Source organism: Saccoglossus kowalevskii, chromosome 22 (assembly GCF_978046115.1).
Source record: "Saccoglossus kowalevskii chromosome 22, keSacKowa6.1, whole genome shotgun sequence".
Taxonomy (NCBI): Eukaryota; Metazoa; Hemichordata; class Enteropneusta; family Harrimaniidae; genus Saccoglossus; species Saccoglossus kowalevskii.
Window position 1 is genome coordinate 942,060 of NC_140662.1, and position 17,867 is coordinate 959,926.

The 17,867-nt window shown below is 34.0% G+C and overlaps 1 protein-coding gene across 2 annotated transcripts in view; it reads right to left on the reverse strand.

The window, feature by feature from the left end:
- Window positions 1-816: 816 nt before the first annotated feature.
- Window positions 817-17,867, reverse strand: part of LOC100372460 (dynein axonemal heavy chain 7-like) — a 40,877-nt gene continuing 23,826 nt past the window's right edge. For both annotated transcript variants that reach the window (XM_006814507.3, XM_085496151.1), the window contains 24 exons: window positions 17,269-17,568; window positions 16,826-17,055; window positions 16,138-16,468; window positions 15,752-15,955; window positions 15,338-15,480; window positions 14,619-14,870; window positions 14,391-14,505; window positions 14,138-14,301; window positions 13,660-13,813; window positions 13,254-13,445; window positions 12,712-12,845; window positions 12,057-12,468; window positions 11,353-11,691; window positions 10,756-10,932; window positions 10,358-10,519; window positions 10,016-10,216; window positions 7,856-8,017; window positions 7,375-7,560; window positions 6,291-6,428; window positions 4,078-4,308; window positions 3,611-3,763; window positions 2,422-2,599; window positions 1,901-2,004; window positions 817-1,765 (listed from right to left, as the gene is read on the reverse strand). In XM_006814507.3, coding sequence (XP_006814570.2) covers window positions 1,559-1,765; window positions 1,901-2,004; window positions 2,422-2,599; window positions 3,611-3,763; window positions 4,078-4,308; window positions 6,291-6,428; window positions 7,375-7,560; window positions 7,856-8,017; window positions 10,016-10,216; window positions 10,358-10,519; window positions 10,756-10,932; window positions 11,353-11,691; window positions 12,057-12,468; window positions 12,712-12,845; window positions 13,254-13,445; window positions 13,660-13,813; window positions 14,138-14,301; window positions 14,391-14,505; window positions 14,619-14,870; window positions 15,338-15,480; window positions 15,752-15,955; window positions 16,138-16,468; window positions 16,826-17,055; window positions 17,269-17,568 — 4,869 coding nt within the window. In that variant the 3' untranslated portion in view covers window positions 817-1,558. The remainder of the gene's footprint in view (window positions 1,766-1,900; window positions 2,005-2,421; window positions 2,600-3,610; window positions 3,764-4,077; window positions 4,309-6,290; window positions 6,429-7,374; window positions 7,561-7,855; window positions 8,018-10,015; window positions 10,217-10,357; window positions 10,520-10,755; window positions 10,933-11,352; window positions 11,692-12,056; window positions 12,469-12,711; window positions 12,846-13,253; window positions 13,446-13,659; window positions 13,814-14,137; window positions 14,302-14,390; window positions 14,506-14,618; window positions 14,871-15,337; window positions 15,481-15,751; window positions 15,956-16,137; window positions 16,469-16,825; window positions 17,056-17,268; window positions 17,569-17,867) is intronic.

The following is a 17,867-nucleotide window of genomic DNA, read 5'->3' on the forward strand; positions in this document are numbered from 1 at the left end:
AAACATTCAAACACGCACACAATATCATATTAAAGTATGTTATATATACATCATACATTTTGTTGCATATGTGCAAGTCTATTTGTTTCATAAATGGTCGAATGGATCTTGATGCATGTCAATATGTTTATCAGATTCCAGAGATGCATCTGATGACCTATCATGTTAAAACTTTATATACACATTATACATCTTATGAAAATGGCATTTATGCTATACCAAATCTTGGTTATGCAGACAGCTATTATGAATGTTTGCACAATAAGAGTCCTTGCAGTGAGTGTGCCTGTGTGTGTCAGTCTGTTCCACTGATATCTCAAAAACCATACATCGGTTTTTGATGAAACTTGGTGCATAGATGCTCTGGGCCAATGCGCAGATTTGATTAACTTTGGCTAGAAATCTGTGCATATTAATTACCTAATTTTTTGGTCTCAATTGTTTAAAATGAATGGGTGCGGCTTCTATTAGAGAGTCTCCAATACTCTCAGCACACTAGAGTTCTTTCTAAGCTTTCTTTGATTTCAGATTGGTTTTAAACAACCAAATGCAAACACTGTTCTAGAGCCATGTCTCAGATGTACATTTACCGTTTACATGGCCACCAAATTGTTAAATACATACACACAATGTTTTGTCTTAGTATGAAATTTAGGCAAAACCCTTGAGTGTATTTGAGAAATGGTATAAATCGGGAAGTAAAAGCAACACTAAATGATGTAAATACAAATTTTGACATGTCAAAGCAACATTATGCCTTGTGTTCTGTTTTTTCAGACCTATATTCAAAGTTAGCACAGCTTCAATGCATAAACATTTTATTGGTTATAACATCAAGTTTATTAATAAGTACAAGCAAATAATATACATCATCTTTTTCTCGATTATTGCTATTTTATAATCTATCTCCTTGTATAACAAATCGTGTGAATACACCCCAATCGGCAAAGTGTAAAAGTTGTGCAAAATTTACAATATACAGCACAAATGGGCGGAATATTTAGTAGATGAATGGAGTGGATCAATGCTGTAACTTTCTTGAGTTTTACTTTTTAAACCAAGATCAAAAGTCTGTGATAGATACATTCTACTTGCTGTATGTAAATATGGATAACGTGTTAATTATTGATTCAAATTTTAGAATGCGAAAGAAAGTTAAAACATTAAAAAATGTATCTGGAAAGTCAATTTACAAAGGGTACATTTTCTTTTATACACACTGTGGAAATGTACAACACAGCAAATATATATATATTCATTAAATTCATCGTATTTTGGAATTTATTATTGTATGTGGACGGAAGAAAGCCAAGTACTTCACTCAAGTTAAACGGTTCACGCTAATATCACTTGTGAGTGATAACTACTGTAGTAAAGAGATATGTATTGAAAAAACAAACATTATATACACACGGAGAGGAAACATTCAAGTTATGTACTCTCACTGCAAAATTCCATGTCAGCCCTCATTCATAATATGCAGATTATTAAGCCTGTGATCGCGTCAAATTTATATTGTCAAAATAGTGAACCAAATGTAGAAAAAATGAGTTTTACTTTAGTTATCTAACTGACATAGCAAGGCTACACCACGACCAATCCAGTGAGATTCAGGGTGGGCAGATGGCACATTCATGTCAATTACAAAATTAGTTGAATGACCAGTGGTGGATAGTGTACCACGCCTGTTGCTTGTTTTGTACAGAGGAGCCAAGTATGTTGGCTTAACCGGAATGTCATCTCGTTTGATAGGTTTCAACCAGATCTGTGAACAAGATAAAAAAAAAATGAGAATGTGTACACAAAGTCATGTGATGCTTTGCTACAGAACTGTTGTCGTCAATAATAGCAATTAGACAATACAACTGTAGTAAGTACTGCAATTATTATGATAGCTTACCACTGGCATAGCATCTTGCAGGATTTTGGGATGTGCTTCAGCAATTTGCCTTGTTCTTTTGTCCCATCTTGCACTATCTATAAAGAGGCCATTAATGTATGCCCCTAAATCAAACAAAAACTATGTTAAAATCAAAGTGGAGAAAAACAACTATGATACAACACAAAATGTTTTTTTGGAATGACACATCGGTGAATAGTTTTGTTTTAAATTTTGGAATGCAGATTTATCAAAAAAGTTTGAAAAAAATCATTTGTGGTCCCAACCCCATAATTTTCTCCCGAATCTTTCAGTTGTTGATCAACTTTGATTTATTTTCATGGCACACTTTGTCATTATTTTATAGCTTTTCAATGACAGCTCAAAATATTTCATATGACATTCTACTCATAGAGACATAGCAATCTACTACCCTAGTTGTATATTCTAGTTATTTGTACATAAAAAAACAGCTAGAACTAGGTAGCTGCTTCTGGTTACAAATTCTTGTGATTTGTTAAAATACATAATTGAGCACTAACCATCTTCAGGAGGTTCTTTGTGTTTCTTTTCATCTAAGAAGTCATAGTCAAACCCAAGTAAATCAATGGGTATGGTGTATTTTCTGGCAAAGTTCTGTTGTACACCAGTCAAGAAAGCCTGAGTGAAATAAAATCCAGGCATCCAAAATACTGGTGGTGGTCCTACATCATACCAGTCCTACCAAATAACAACACAATATATGCATTATGTTCCACAGAAATTTTATTTGTCAAATGATTTTATGTGGAAGGTAAGATTATCAGTATTTAACAAGCCATGCATGGCACAGTCCCCGTTAGTTATCAAATTTAAGATATATTATAGTTTTGTTTATAGTAATATAGCTGGAATATAACCATGTCAGGAATATGATTGACATTTGTATCTGATCGTCAAACAGGTACTTGTCCATATTGAGAGTTATTGCTTTGGAACAGCATTCAAAATCAGCCATATATATATATATATAACATGATGTATAACAAATATATAAAATTTGAATATAATCAGTCAAAGCATTTAAGAGATATGGCTCTAGAAGCCCATTCAATAAAACAAAATGGCCACCAAACAGCCATTTTGAATCCGATCTGAAAAATAAATGATGTGCATCAGGAACCTGTAATGTCTAATATATGTACCAAGTTTGAACCAAATCCATCCAGAAATATTTGATTTTTTTTAGCACAAAAATGGCCACAATATGGCCATTTTGAATAGGATCGTCAAACCAATATATCTGTCCATCTATGACATGATGTATAATGAATATTTAAAATTTGAACATAATCAGTCAAAACAAGTTGGAAATATGGGTCTAGTAGCCCATTCATTAAAACAAAATGGCCGCCAGTCGGCCATTTTGAATCTTATCTGAAAAACAAAATTATTTGCATCAAGGTCCCATAATGTCTAATGTATATACCAAGTTTGAACAAAATCCATCTGTAAACAGCCGAGAAATGCTTGATTTTTAGGATTTTTTAGCACAAAAATGGCTGCCATTCGGCCATCTTGAATCAGATCGTAAAACAAATTGACGTGCATATGTATAATATCATGTATGATGTATGTGTGAAGTTTGATTCTGATTGGGCGAGGCATTTCTAAGATACAGTTCCGGACGTCAAAACATAAGTCCCTGTTTTCGGACTGCGTCCGAACGGGGACTAATAAAGTTAGTCTTACCTGTAAAAATTTCAGCCTAGCAAGAAAATCATTGACATAACTGCCAAGTGGTTTCAGTGAGGGATAAGATTTCTTCATCCACATACCCGGTATCTTTCCTTTGAGTATACTCAATACAACCTCTTCTAAGTCAGCAGACATGACTACAAGCCCCTAAAGTAAATAACAACAAATAAGGTTAATTGGCATGATCATATTGTATACATTATGACTGTTCAGTGGTTGGTAACTGATTTGCTTTATGTCAAATATTTGTTATCCATGCATGTTTGGTTCATGGATTACTTGTATCAACCTGCTTTACGAATAAGTGATATCACACGATAATCTCATAATATTCATTCTATATGTGCATTTATGAAATTAAAACTGATAGTACAGGGTTTAATATGTCCTACTGTATCTATAGAGCTTCAGAGCCAAACGAAAAACAAATGTACTGATCTTCTTGTATAAGATAGGTGTACCTTGATAGCTTTTTGTATGTTGATAAGACTGGTCCTCACTGTTTCCAGCAGGTTGTTAAACCTGACCATCTCTTGGACGAGCACAGTGTTCATACTTTGTGTATAGGTGGTCGGGTATTTGCGGAGACCTGCATCAACATCAAAGTTTGGCGGCAGCCTGGCAAGAATTCCTTCAGCCACATCCACTACGATTTCGTCATTGGATTTTTGGCCTCCTGATGATGTACGGGACTGTTTAAATGAAATCAGAGAAATGATGTAAGCAATACTGAAATTTAAAAGTAGTAAACACATGCAACATGCAGTTTATCATGGCAATCAAGAATAGACATTTGATTTGTCTTCAAATACATAATGTAGCTTGTGATGCCTTTTCCTAGTAAGACAACAACCAATATCATCACATCATCTCATAAGTCTTGTCAGACTAATTCAATTCTGTAATACAGTAAGATATCCTCCCTAATTTCTTTGAAATGAGCGGAAGTTATGAAAAGCATTGTTTGATAGCAATTTTAAAACTTTAATGCAAATATTTGCAAAACATGCGTCTATACCTTAAGTTAACCAGTATTATTATAGCAAATACAATTTTAGAACACCTTGCAAACTAAACACAGTTAAAATATCAATCTTTAAAATAAAAATGATCACCACATAACACCATTTCATATTACACCAGAAAAACAACCCAAACCAAAGTGATAAGTATTCATTAAGGGATAACAAAACAAGATCTGCAGTCATTTAACGCTGGAATATCAAAAGCAGTAACAACTATTTAGATCAAGCGAATCAATTAAGTAAACATGCATTACAATGGTTGTAAGTATCACAATAAACCAAGCAAAAATAAATGTATTATCATTAGCATTAAAAAGATTAGTAATTTTACTTTGTAATAGCCAAATCCAATTATTTACTTTTGTTGTGAAAACAATCAACAAATAAACAAACTTCTGAATTGCATCTTATGTTTGACACAATCATATTTTGTTTTATCATTGTTTGTCCAAATTAAGAACAGTAATCGTCAAAAATAACATAACAGCAGCAGCACAGAATTCTTATTAGTAGCATTTGTTAACATGCATTTAGCATCTAAGCGATTACACTATACCTGAGCCTATGATATGATTGGGTGCGGCAACATAGGGGGTCATCAGTGCATAGGATTTAATGACCATATAAGGAAAAATGCAACAGGATTCAGGAGAAATTGGGAATAATAGGAAAATAAAACAATCATTAGATTCTAAAGTAACTGAAAAAAAATGATATATTAGTGATGCAATAGTGTACATGGGAATTCAGTGCAGTAATCATGGTATGATCATAGATGTAATTATCATCATTTTATATACAGCATATGACAGATGCAAATCTGATGTGACTTCAATGCGTAACAAGAAAAATGGCATGCATATGTGATTACAATACAACATAGACTGTCAAAAACACTAAATATACAATTATAAAATATACAATAAAAATTACAATACAATAGTTGAGGCATGCTTCAATACAAACAAGCTTGTAAATAGGCTGTATTCTCTTCCTTGATTACTTTTTTGTGAACATATTTCCCCTATTTTAATTTTTTATTTTATTTTCATATCACATACTATAATCAGAATTGCATGAGAACTGTTTGATCAGTGTACAGTAGTGATCTACAATATACAGACTAGTAATAGAGGAAATACATGTACAGCATTTCTTACATACAATATATGCCATGAAATGTTAAAATAGCTTAGGACAAGATGATTGCTTGATATACAGAATATAAATCATGCTAATATGTAATGTTTAGATATATGAAAACAATGATTCTGACACGAATCCTACAAAATAAGGTGAACAATTATAGGTCACCAACTCAGATTACAACTGTACAACTATACCTGAGGCTGATCCGCCTAGACCATGTAAATAGAAGTCGACAATGAAAGGCAGTGCAGTGCAATACAAAGGACAATAGACAGCAGTTGATATGAAATGAGCAAGGACATAACAAGGAAATCATTAAAATATGTGATAGTGAGTGACGTTGCAGTGACGGCAGATGAGGTGAGATGAATGATACAGGACAATCAGTCAATGCTAAATACAGCAATGAAGAAAACAGTATAGCATCACAGTTTATACACTTAATTGATGTAATAGTACTGACAATGAATTCTCCATATTTAACTGAGATATTAGCATACCTGTGTGAGCAGGATATTGTCGAATAATAAGGTTGTCTCTGACTGATCTTTAGTAATATCAGCATTTGCATTCATACCAAATATTTCAGGTGATGGATTGATTGGCAGAGATCTAGTATAGTCCAAATAACTCTCATACTGAAAAAAAAAAATAGAAGGATTATAATAAGCTTTCAAAAAGTTTGTTTGACTATAGGTATCACCACAACTAGCGAACATAACAAATTACAGTTTTATTTTCTTGTTTTGTTTTAAAGTCGGGATTAACTTCAATAAAAAGGTACTCTTTACATTAATTCCAGGCACTGATTTAATGTGGAAGTAGTGCTAGATGTTGATAACTTTACTACAATAGGTTTCACAATTACACAATCACAAGTTATTACAAATAATGCAGACGACATGTCTGCAATTTGAAGCGCACCAGAAGGAAGCTCCGCCCATAAAAGTGGCGGTACATTAGTTTTGAATTTCTCATCCAAAAAACGACAGAGGCTCTCAACTTAGTTTCCTACTTCAATTTGCGTAACATGTTATTTCAGTGAGAGGGGCTCATAAAGTGGTGCCGCTGTACATACACCGTCTTCGAGTAGTTTTGTCAAATTTCCTGTTCGTAAATACTCTGTCTCAATGTTTTAAAATATTCGATATAGTCTATAACATTGTCAGATTTTATAAGCTGTCTGCTTTGAAACACCACTTCAATCTCCAATCTCAGCAAATGACAGTCCCCAAAAATACAAATTGACAACTCTTGTTTTCACTCAACTGGTTTTTCGACTCTTGCTTCTTCATTGTGGCGTTTAAACAACTTGGACAACACAATGACTGACCAAAAGTGACTGAAAGACAGACGCGTCACAAAGTCTGGGGGCATCAAACTTTGTAGCAAATATATAAAACATTGTGGGCAATATCTGTCAATCAATTCTCTGATTTGCAGCCAATGTTTATATTACTAGTTACAACTTATGTAAATGTGAAAACAAAGTGTGAAACCTATTGTAGAATGTTATCTATATCTAGTACTACTTCAGCGTCAAATCAGTGCCTGGAATTAATGTAAAAGACAAATAATACTCACATCACCATCCTTTGGTGCATAGTAATCACCACTGTTATCAAAACGATAATCATCAGTATCAACGATTCCAGAACAGTAGAATTTCTCCAAAATACTCAATAATGTACGCCTATCATGGTCATCAGTAACTCTGCCACCATAGTTACATTCACCAGTGAGATACTTCAGTGCATCAAACGGTATATGCTGTAGGGTAAATTACAACATTATCCATTAATCTGTAACCCCCTACTATATACTAAGAAACATCCTACAAGTGAAATTAGTCAGCTTGTAATCTGAGTGACCTGATCAGTCATATCTCCCTTGACTTAAAGGGCAGTGGTCATAGTGCAGCATGTATCAAATTTCATACAAATATTTTACCCATGTTGTATACTTTGCTAAGGATGTGGCAATTTGACCACCATCATTTAGTGCTTTTGAGTTGACATGTTTAGATTTGCAATCTCTGAATTTTTTGTTAACCAACAAAACTCACCTCATACTCATTTAGGAACATGGCCAGTTGCTGTACACTAATACGCAGATCAGTTTCATTGAATTCATATGGAATGTTCCAGCCAAGTGGACCAAATTTACGTCTTTCTTGCACCAAGGCATGGAAGAAGCATAATCCATAGAGCAACTTCTTAAATGCTCTCTATAAAATCAAAATTGTATACATACACAATTATAAATTAGGCAGTGAAAGAATAATTAATATCATAATTCAAAGTCAGTAGAAACAGTAATATTCAGATTTAAATGTTGAACAAACCTTAAGAAAGCTACACTAGATGTCATAATTCAGATTAATAAAAAAACTCTACATCAAGATAATGTAGAGCAAACATAGACAAAAAACCTTGACATTTGAACATTTCACTGATAACTTATTTTACAGTGATAGTACAGCCATTTTTTAAATACATGTTTTTTTATGACAAGGTTTATTTGCTATACATTACTGGAGATATCATAATTCATCCCATTGATTTGAATTGCACATTCTGAAGCAAAATTTGTGCATGAATGGTGAGCACCAACAATCAATAATAATAATAAAACCTCCACATTATGTCAAATAAAACAAGCCATGCATGGCACAGTCCCCGTTAGTTATCAAATTTAAGATATATAGTTTTGTTTATAGTAATATAGCTGGAATATAACCATGACAGGAATATGATTTTTTAAGATTAAAATGATTGACAGTTGTATCTGATCGTCAAACAAGTACATGTCCATATTGAGAGATATTGCTCTGGAACAGCATTCAAAATCAGCCATTTTGAATACATATATATATAACATGATGTATAACGAATATATAAAATTTAAATGTAATAAGTCAAAGCATTTAAGAGATATGGCTCTAAAAGCCCAATCATTAAAACAAAATGGCCGCCAGTCAGGCATTTTGAATCCAATCTGAAAAATAAAATGACGAGCATCAGGAACCCGTAATGTCTAATGTATGTACCAAATTTGAATGAAATCCACCCATAAATGCTTGATATTTGATGATTTTTTAGCACAAAAATGACCACCATTCAGCCATTTTGAATAGGATAGTCAAACCAATATATCTGTTTATCTATGACATGATGTATAATGAATATTTAAAATTTGAAAATATTATCAGTCAAAACAAGTCGGAGATATGGGTCTAGAAGCCCATTCATTAAAACAAAATGGCCGCCAGACAGCCATTTTGAATCCGATCTGAAAAATAAATGATGTGCATCAGGAATATGTAATGTCTAATACATGTACCAAGTTTGAACGAAATCCATCCATAAATGCCAGAAATGGTTGAGAAATGGTTGATTTTTAGGATTTTTTAGCACAAAAATGGCTGCCATTCGGCCATCTTGAATCAGATCGTAAAACAAAATGATGTGCATCAAGGTCCTATAATGTCTAACGTATATATCAAGTTTGAACAAAATCCATCTGTAAACAGCCGAGAAATGCTTAATTTTGATGATTTTTAGCAGAAAAATGGCCACCATTCGGCCATCTTGAATCAGATCGTGAAACAAATTGACGTGCATATGTATAATACCATGTATGATGTATGTGTGAAGTTTGATTGTGATTGGTCCAGGCATTTCTAAGATACAGGTCCGGACGCACGCACAGATGCACGCACGGACACCAAAACATAAGTCCCCGTTTTCGAACTGTGTCCGAACGGGGACTAAAAACCTTTAGAAGTACTCTTACTATTTCAGCAATTGCAAAAAAAGACGAAGCAGCATTAGCTAGCATACCTGATTATTCTACATTTACAAATAATACAGCAACACAGCACAGCAGTGGAAACAAGCAGCAGCAGGAAGATAGCAAAGTTGCAGCAAAAGAATTAGCAGAGCGATAGAACACATGGAAAATAAATAATCAAAATAGTTAATCAAGATGAATAAAAAGATAGCATTTCAATTGTTAAAAACTCATTGTGTCATTTCTTGAGGTTCACAGGAATTTGCTGAAAAAACAGTGATAATTACAGATCTTGAGTGCCATAGAGAGAAGCAGCAAGTGTTGGTTGCGCTACTACAGTTAAATCTTTTATTATTACACTAATTAATAATAAATAAAGCATGCCAATCAGGACAACAGAATATTGATCAAGCGGCAGTTGCATATAACCTACCACTTGTTTGACTCCATTGAAGAATTCTGGATCTGAGATTGGATCACTTAGATATGATCTAGCAACATTTGCTTTCAATCCTTTAGGTGGTTCATTTGTCATTTTAACACCATTTTGTAGTACAGCTACTGGGAAAGTATCTGATGGATAACTGGTTAACCAGAGACGAAAGTCTGGATGTGTAGCTTCTGGGTTTAATTCCTAAAATGACGAGAGCAGAAAAATAAATTGCATATATTGTCCTCACAGACGTGCAACATAAATAATCAAAATACATACAGTACATCATAGAGATTACCTAGTAAGATGGTCGAGAATGAAATTAGATGATAATCATTTTACCTCACAGGTCTTTTCTAATGTTGGCATCCAAGATGCAGCCAAGTGGCAGTTCTGAAGAACTACCCAGGTACCTTCTTTTATAGCTTTCTCAATCATCCTCATAGCAATGGGTCCTTGTCCTTGACCCAGGGACAAAGAGCTAAGCTTAGCACCACCGAATCCCTGTAAACAGATACATGTGTTATTACACCACAGTGAGAAATACATTACAACAAATTACTGTCTTGTAAAAAAGGATGAGTTGTGTTTCTTTTATAGTATTTTGAAAAGTAGTTGCTACACAATGTATTCAGATATTTGATCTTGTATAACTGCTGCTCGTATATAATGCTAAATTCATTTTACAACAACAACTCAATTATATCATTTATTTTTGGGTGGATAAATGAGTAACTCACTTGATCATCAGCAAACTTGAGTAAAGCTTGAGTTGGATCAGCACCAGGTGAGAGAATAAAGATGAGAGCAGCACAGCAGTAGCTGTCAGAAAATGCCTTACCCAGGTCAAATGGGGGTGGTTCAATAAACTTTCTATCAAGTTTATCAGTTACAAAGTCTTGACATGCCGGGATTACCTACAGACAAATGCTTTCATTGTAAGACTTGTATTATTATGACATGTGAATGAAATCAATCCAGGTAGTTTCCAAATAAGGCTTTGGAAAATTGTTCAAAACAATGTCCAAGGTTATGTTTTGGCAAAGTAGAAATTCTAAATTTTGATGCATTTCACAACAACAAAAATAGACAGCAACCATACAGACAAAACAAGTGTCCAATAATATGTTTTGTATTGATGGGGTGCGAGTGTAATCTGTACAGTTATCTAGTTAGAGCAGCAAAATACAAAGGTCAAGTCATGGACTCATCCCTGAAGACACTGTTCAGCTGCATAGAGTTTCAAGCATGAAATCATGAATTAGTTTCCAAGATATTATATTAATTCAGTGACAAAGGTTTCACATGCTCATCCTGAAGTCTGAGAATTTACTCACTTTATCTGGACGCAGACACCGAAGTAATAACATTTTTTGGAACTGACCAAGAGTATCTTCCCATTCTCCAGGGCACTTTTCATGATGTGGTTCTGCACTATCATATATAGTCTTCCAGCCTTCTTTCTGACCTGGGAATTTCTTGCGAATACCTTTGAATCTGTCTAGGTCATCCAGACGACAGATTTCATCCCATGACTTTTGTGGTAGCCAAGTGGCAGGATTGGAATGTGGATTATCCAACCCAATACCACCAGTAAGTAAGAAACGCCATTCATCTTCATCAACTTCTTTATTATGTTTTAACAAATTTGAACACAGAAGGAAAGAGAACAGCAACTGCAATCAAAAACAAGATTTAGAACAGTTAATTGAGTATACATGTCAATTCTAAATAGCCATCCAGCCATTACGAACACTACAAAGAATGGTCTGGTGAATCTCTATGCAACTAGGAAGTTGACACACATTGGCTGTCTCCATCACCTAATGTGTTACCATGGGAATACACATTACCTGTAAGTAAGACCCGCCCACAACCCTTCAGACCAATTCATTAGCCTATTATTTGTAGATTTGTAATGATCCTAGACGGCATCTGGTCTATACACACATTAGTAATAATAAAGTAAATGTAATAATAAAGACTGATCAAAACTGGCATGTAATAATATAAAATCCATGTAACACAAAAACATACTTACTTTATCTTTTTCAAACAGTGATCTGCAGATGTTACAATACAGAGAATATGTGAAATATTCACGTAATGATTCCAGTCTCTTTTCAAGAATTTCAGACTTTTCTGAGTTGTCAATAGCCAAGATAAACAGATTAATGAACCATACTAGTGAATATTGATACATAGGTTCAATATTTGCCATGTCAGCAACGGTGAAGAACAGAATACTAGAATGTACGGCAATTGGTTTGTAACCCATACGAGTTTTGTCAATCTTTTGCTCAGTTTCTTCAGCAATGGCCTGTTTTTCTGAAATCTCATTGGCTAATACTTTAGATGAGGATAATACTTTAATCGCAGTTTCATCTTCAAGAATGTTACCCTCTGAGGTGGACAACACTTCTAGGATCTTGTCTTCAATTTCCTTCAGTTGTCTAAAAATTACCAAGCAAATAAATATTGTATTTGAGTAAATTAAATGGCTGACATGAACAATTAGTTTTAGCACAAAAAAACACAAATCTTTGTTTATGACAAAAATCAGTTAGAATTACAAGCTGATATAAATCAATAACAACCTGCATATTTGTCATCATTCAATACCTGCTAACTGTTGACAAGATCGGGAAATTAAAATACAGCATGAAGTAAAATATTTAAAACATTTCTACATTTACCTTTTATTTTCTGCACTCTGTATAATGAGGGCATTCTTTTCTTCTTCTAACTCTGGTCGTTCTCTTGCAACAACAATACCTAATAACTGATCCTCCAAACCCTCTGGTGTAATCATAAAGTTTAACAACGTCACCTAAAAACAAAATGGTATAGATAATACTATTATGAGTCTGACATAAAGTACTTCCTCAGTACTGCAATGCACAATGAACAAACAAGACCTAATTAAACTGACCATATGCTAGGGGCTATGAACAGAAACCATAAAAATACAAATGTATGTTATAATCAACCAGTCTTGGTGGGAAAAATAAAACTCTTAGCTACAATCTATCATTTTGAAGGAACGTTAGAGAGGTAGGACAAGATTGAAACTGATGTGAGGAACAAACATAAATATGTCAAATCATCTTCTATACAGTCTGTGATAAAACACTTTCTGATAGGTCTTGAATAACAACAGAACTTAGTTGTCTAGATACAAACAATATTTTATTTGGTGGATCATTGACTCAGTGAAAGCTAAACAGTCAGTCCTTACCTTGACAGCTGTTTCAGGCAAATAATGTGGATTCCTGAGTTTAGTTGTCATATAGAATCTAAAGTCTTGTGAATATTCAATCGTGCTGTCTCCTAATCTTATACACACACTACCACCTTGTTTGAATGTTTGTTTCAAGAGTAAAGGTTCCAAGAGAGGATCCAGTTCTTCCCCAATGTTTTCCATCAACACCTGAAATATATCAACCAAGCACAGAGAGGTTATTATTCTGTACTCCATTAATAAAGCTGGCAAAAAACAATAGACAGTACAGGAGACCACAACTAGTGATTTAATTTTAAATATGGCCTTCACAATTCAGATTTGTCAAAATATGTCAGGAATGTCAGGATGCATGTCATATCATAAATGTAATTATCAGAAAGTGTGATATTAATAAACTTACAGGTGTTCCAAACTGTATACAGTTTTCAAGTGTTCTAACAAAGTCACTGTCACTTAATTTAACAGTGTGTAGATTATTTGCTTTCTCCATATTTTTAACCCATTTGTTGGCTTGGCCCTGTGGATCAATCATCAGCGGCCAACGGCGGGCATTGCTGTCAAGAGAAATGGATTAAGTTTATATCTTGTTATGTGAAGCAAGAAAGTTATTCTTAGAGAACTTTGCAGGTTTATTTGTAGAGTACATGAAACTTGAATTTTACCAAGAGGATGCTAATAACCACAGCATCCCAAGATGTCACTGTCTGCCAAAATAATTGAACATACATTTTGTGATTGATATGGGATGATCTTGCTATAATTTATCAATTATATTAATCTATGTGGATAACCTTACACAAACAATACAGTAATCCACCATCAAAATTATGGTCAGATTGTTTATTGTTTACAGCAACAAATTAGTACACAATACTCACCTAATAATGATACCATTTTCAATAGAGAAACTATCTGTTGGTAGTCCACAAATATTCCATTGGCGGATCAACACTGGCTCTCCCAAGGAAGAAATCAGAGAAAATTGGCCAGAACATGGGATACCATTGTTACTTACATTTATGGCCCATTCGTTAAGTTGCTCCTGGAAAAGAAACGAGAATCCATGAGTAACAACATGCAAAATACAAGTCAACTGTTATGGAATCATTGCTAAAGTAATAATGTACTCACTAGTCTGAAGTTTGCTGTAAATGCTCCCAGATATGCAACAAGACCTGATGAGATGAGAACATCACCAGTCAAGTTGACATATAAAGCTCCTAAGTCCATTGCAGCTTGTTGCCATCTACAGACAAATTATAGAAAGTGTTTTACTATGCATACATATTTACTATATATTATATGTATGATCATATCTACATTGTGGGTTAATTGGTGATAGCAAACATAATAACCTACCTTGTTTTTTCACCACCTAAACCACCAATGAGCTGCTCAGCACGTTCCAATTTCTTTGAGCATAGATCTACTTGGAACTCTAAGTCAGCCTTTTTTTGTTTGTTAGCTTCAAGCTTATCCTGAAGCTTTTTCAGTTTTTCTTGAACTTCACGGAGAGCAGATCTTTTCTTCTCCAGTGAGGCCATGGCAGTAGCTAGTTCTGCTTCAGCACCTTTTAGTTTTAACTTTTTGGGTGCCACTACCTTTGCCACTCTAGAAGAGTAAAAGAAATATTTTTTAACTGAACTGAACATAAATAAACCCGCCCACATAAATAAATCTATCAATCCAGTAAATAGAAGAATTTCAACACTGTTACAAATTCATGTAATATCGATCACAGAAATGAAGCATTAATGATGTACAAACATTATGCAGTCAACTGTTTTACATGCTTAATTTTCTAAAAAAATCCATGCTGAATAACAGAATGACTTCTTGGGAGAAAGTATCAAACATTAAATACATCAAAGCATAGACACTTGTGTGAAGATGATAGCAGTTGTGAACAAACTCACGTAAGAAACATTTCATATATCCCCTGCTGAAAGCCATCCCCCCCAAGGATAGGTAAATAAATAAAGAAAAACTCCATTAGCAGGCAATGTGTTAATAGAATCTACAACTTCAATGATTTTTTTAATATAGATGTATATTTGATGGAAGTTAAAATTACTGACCTATCATACGAGTCCATGGCTCTTGCCCATCGACACAAACCTTCAGCTGCAGTAGACGCATTACGAACTTTCTCGGGTTCGAACTCTGGGTTAGGAATATATTTAGTACGTAAAATCTTCATAATTGGTGCTGGGATATTATCCTACAGATCACAAGTACAATGAATTTAACTGTTATAACTTGGACAATTTTACGACCCAGAATGTTCAGATTTTTATTGTCAAATAAACTGTATGCTCTCTTGATCATGCCTTATAAATATATAAGTAATTGATCTAGTAGGACTGTTATTCTGTGATAAAGTGGGAGACTTTCACCCCAAAAGTGAGAGTTAGTGACAAACACTAAAACACAATTAATAATTCTCTTTCAAGGCAACAATACAATTAAATATAATTGATTTATTGACAAACCTTATCATATTCGTGAAGTGACTGTAAAAATTTCATGTCACCAAGTAAACGCTTTGATGGACCCCAGAAATCCTCAATTTTTTTACCAGAACCACTAGGATCTGGTACTCTGTCTGGTTTTATACCTTTCAAAATACATATAGCCTCCATTACAATACGAACACCACTTGGAGGACTTTTCATAGATTTCACTAACGTGATATCCTAGATAAAAAATAAAGAAATGTATATTAATCATTTAAAATAAGAAAGAATGCATAAGTATAAGAAATACTAATTTGAGCATTTTGCCCAGCAAAAAGTAGTTATTTGAATAGCACTCAAACTAAAGAATTCTTTTGACACCTAATCAACTCTAATATTTCACAGAGATTGTGCTATCTTACCTGAGGTGTCAGAGTGTCAAGAGCAGCCAAAGCAGCCTCCAGGATCGGTATGGCTTCAGCAAGATCTGCATCACATTCATCTTTTATAGCCTGTGCCGCCTGCGCCTGCTGATTGGCTACCTCTTCATCTGCTTTGACAATTTTTTCAGTTTTGGCAACTTCAATGGACTCCTTCTCAATAATAACCATTATTTCGTCAACCTCCTTACTGGCCACAACCAACTGTGGTTGTAACGCCACAAGCTCTTTTTGCATGACAGACACTTGGGATTCAGCTGACTGTAGTTTCTCTAAACCAATTTCATATCTTTTCTTTCCTCTCATTACTTCACTGTTGTGTGAGACAAGATGATAAATTTATATTGACTGAATGATTGTCATAAGATGACATACAAAAATCATATTAATACTAAAAAGGTCATCACTTCAAGTGTTTTTGTAAAGTACACAGATAAAACATTATCACCTGATATAATTTCTTTCTAGAGCTAGTCAGTACAAGTGACGTCATTAACCGAATGTCATTATAATAAAGCCCATGACACCACAAGTAACCACATAATATGCTATAGTACATATAATAATTGTCATTATTATTCTACATGAATACACAAGTATAACTATGCCATAAATGACAATAAGCTATTTGAAAACCAGTTAAAAGTGAAAGAAAGGAAGGTAAACTTACACTCTTTTTTTGTCAAGCAATGTCTTAAATGTGGAGATCAACTCCAGATAGGAGGTTGGAGTCACATAATTATGTCTATCCAGTTGATTTAAAAATCTTTCGGACAAATTGCGTGTGGATGTATGAAATTCTTTACACATAGTGATGCATCCATGTCTTTCTGCATCTGACATCTGGACTTCATCCAGGAAACGAGTGGCCACAGCTTGTAAAGCATCTTCAGGCCATGTCTAAAATAAAAGCATAATACCCTCAATAAAATGACACTACAGTAATTACAGCTTTGAATGTCATCAGTTGAAAGCAGACAAAACTATCAGTGGATGTCACTATAGCAATTAAAGAAGAATTCAACTGAGGTTGTCAATTTCACAATATATCTTCTGCTATCATCATAAACACACTGTGTCTCATGTTAGCGTGCTATAATACTTTAAACTTACCTGGAACCAATCTATAGTACAACAATTGACTAAAGATGGAAACTTTCTCAGACGATTACGGAATGCATCACCAATGGGACTCATAGCCAGAACAACGTGAAGTTGGTCACGACAACGATCTACGAACATGTTAAACAATGCCAATGGTGAACCATCAGTTTGGCGAGATTTTTCTTTTTGACGATCAATAGACCTCATCTTTTCACATATTTCTTGTTTTTCATCTAAAGCATACAGATTCGGAACTTCACCAACATTTAGTAAGTTGTTAATATCTTCCAGGAAAGATTCCTCTTTGATCTAACAAAAAAAACAAATATTTAATGAAAAATTCTAGTACAAGATAAATAACATTCTATAATATTATAATTTATTGAGACTTGAGAAAAAGCTCATTGATTACACAAAAAAAAATAAAAAAAAAATAACAATACTAGATGAGAATAAAAAGATACTCCTGAAAGTTTATAAAATATTAGTAGTTGCCAGTATTGGCTACTTCTCATTATATCAACAGACAAGGTTTAAACTCTTGTTTTTAAAATCGACTCTAAATTTATGTTACCGGTACACCTATTCAACTGCCAAAACTTATAAGC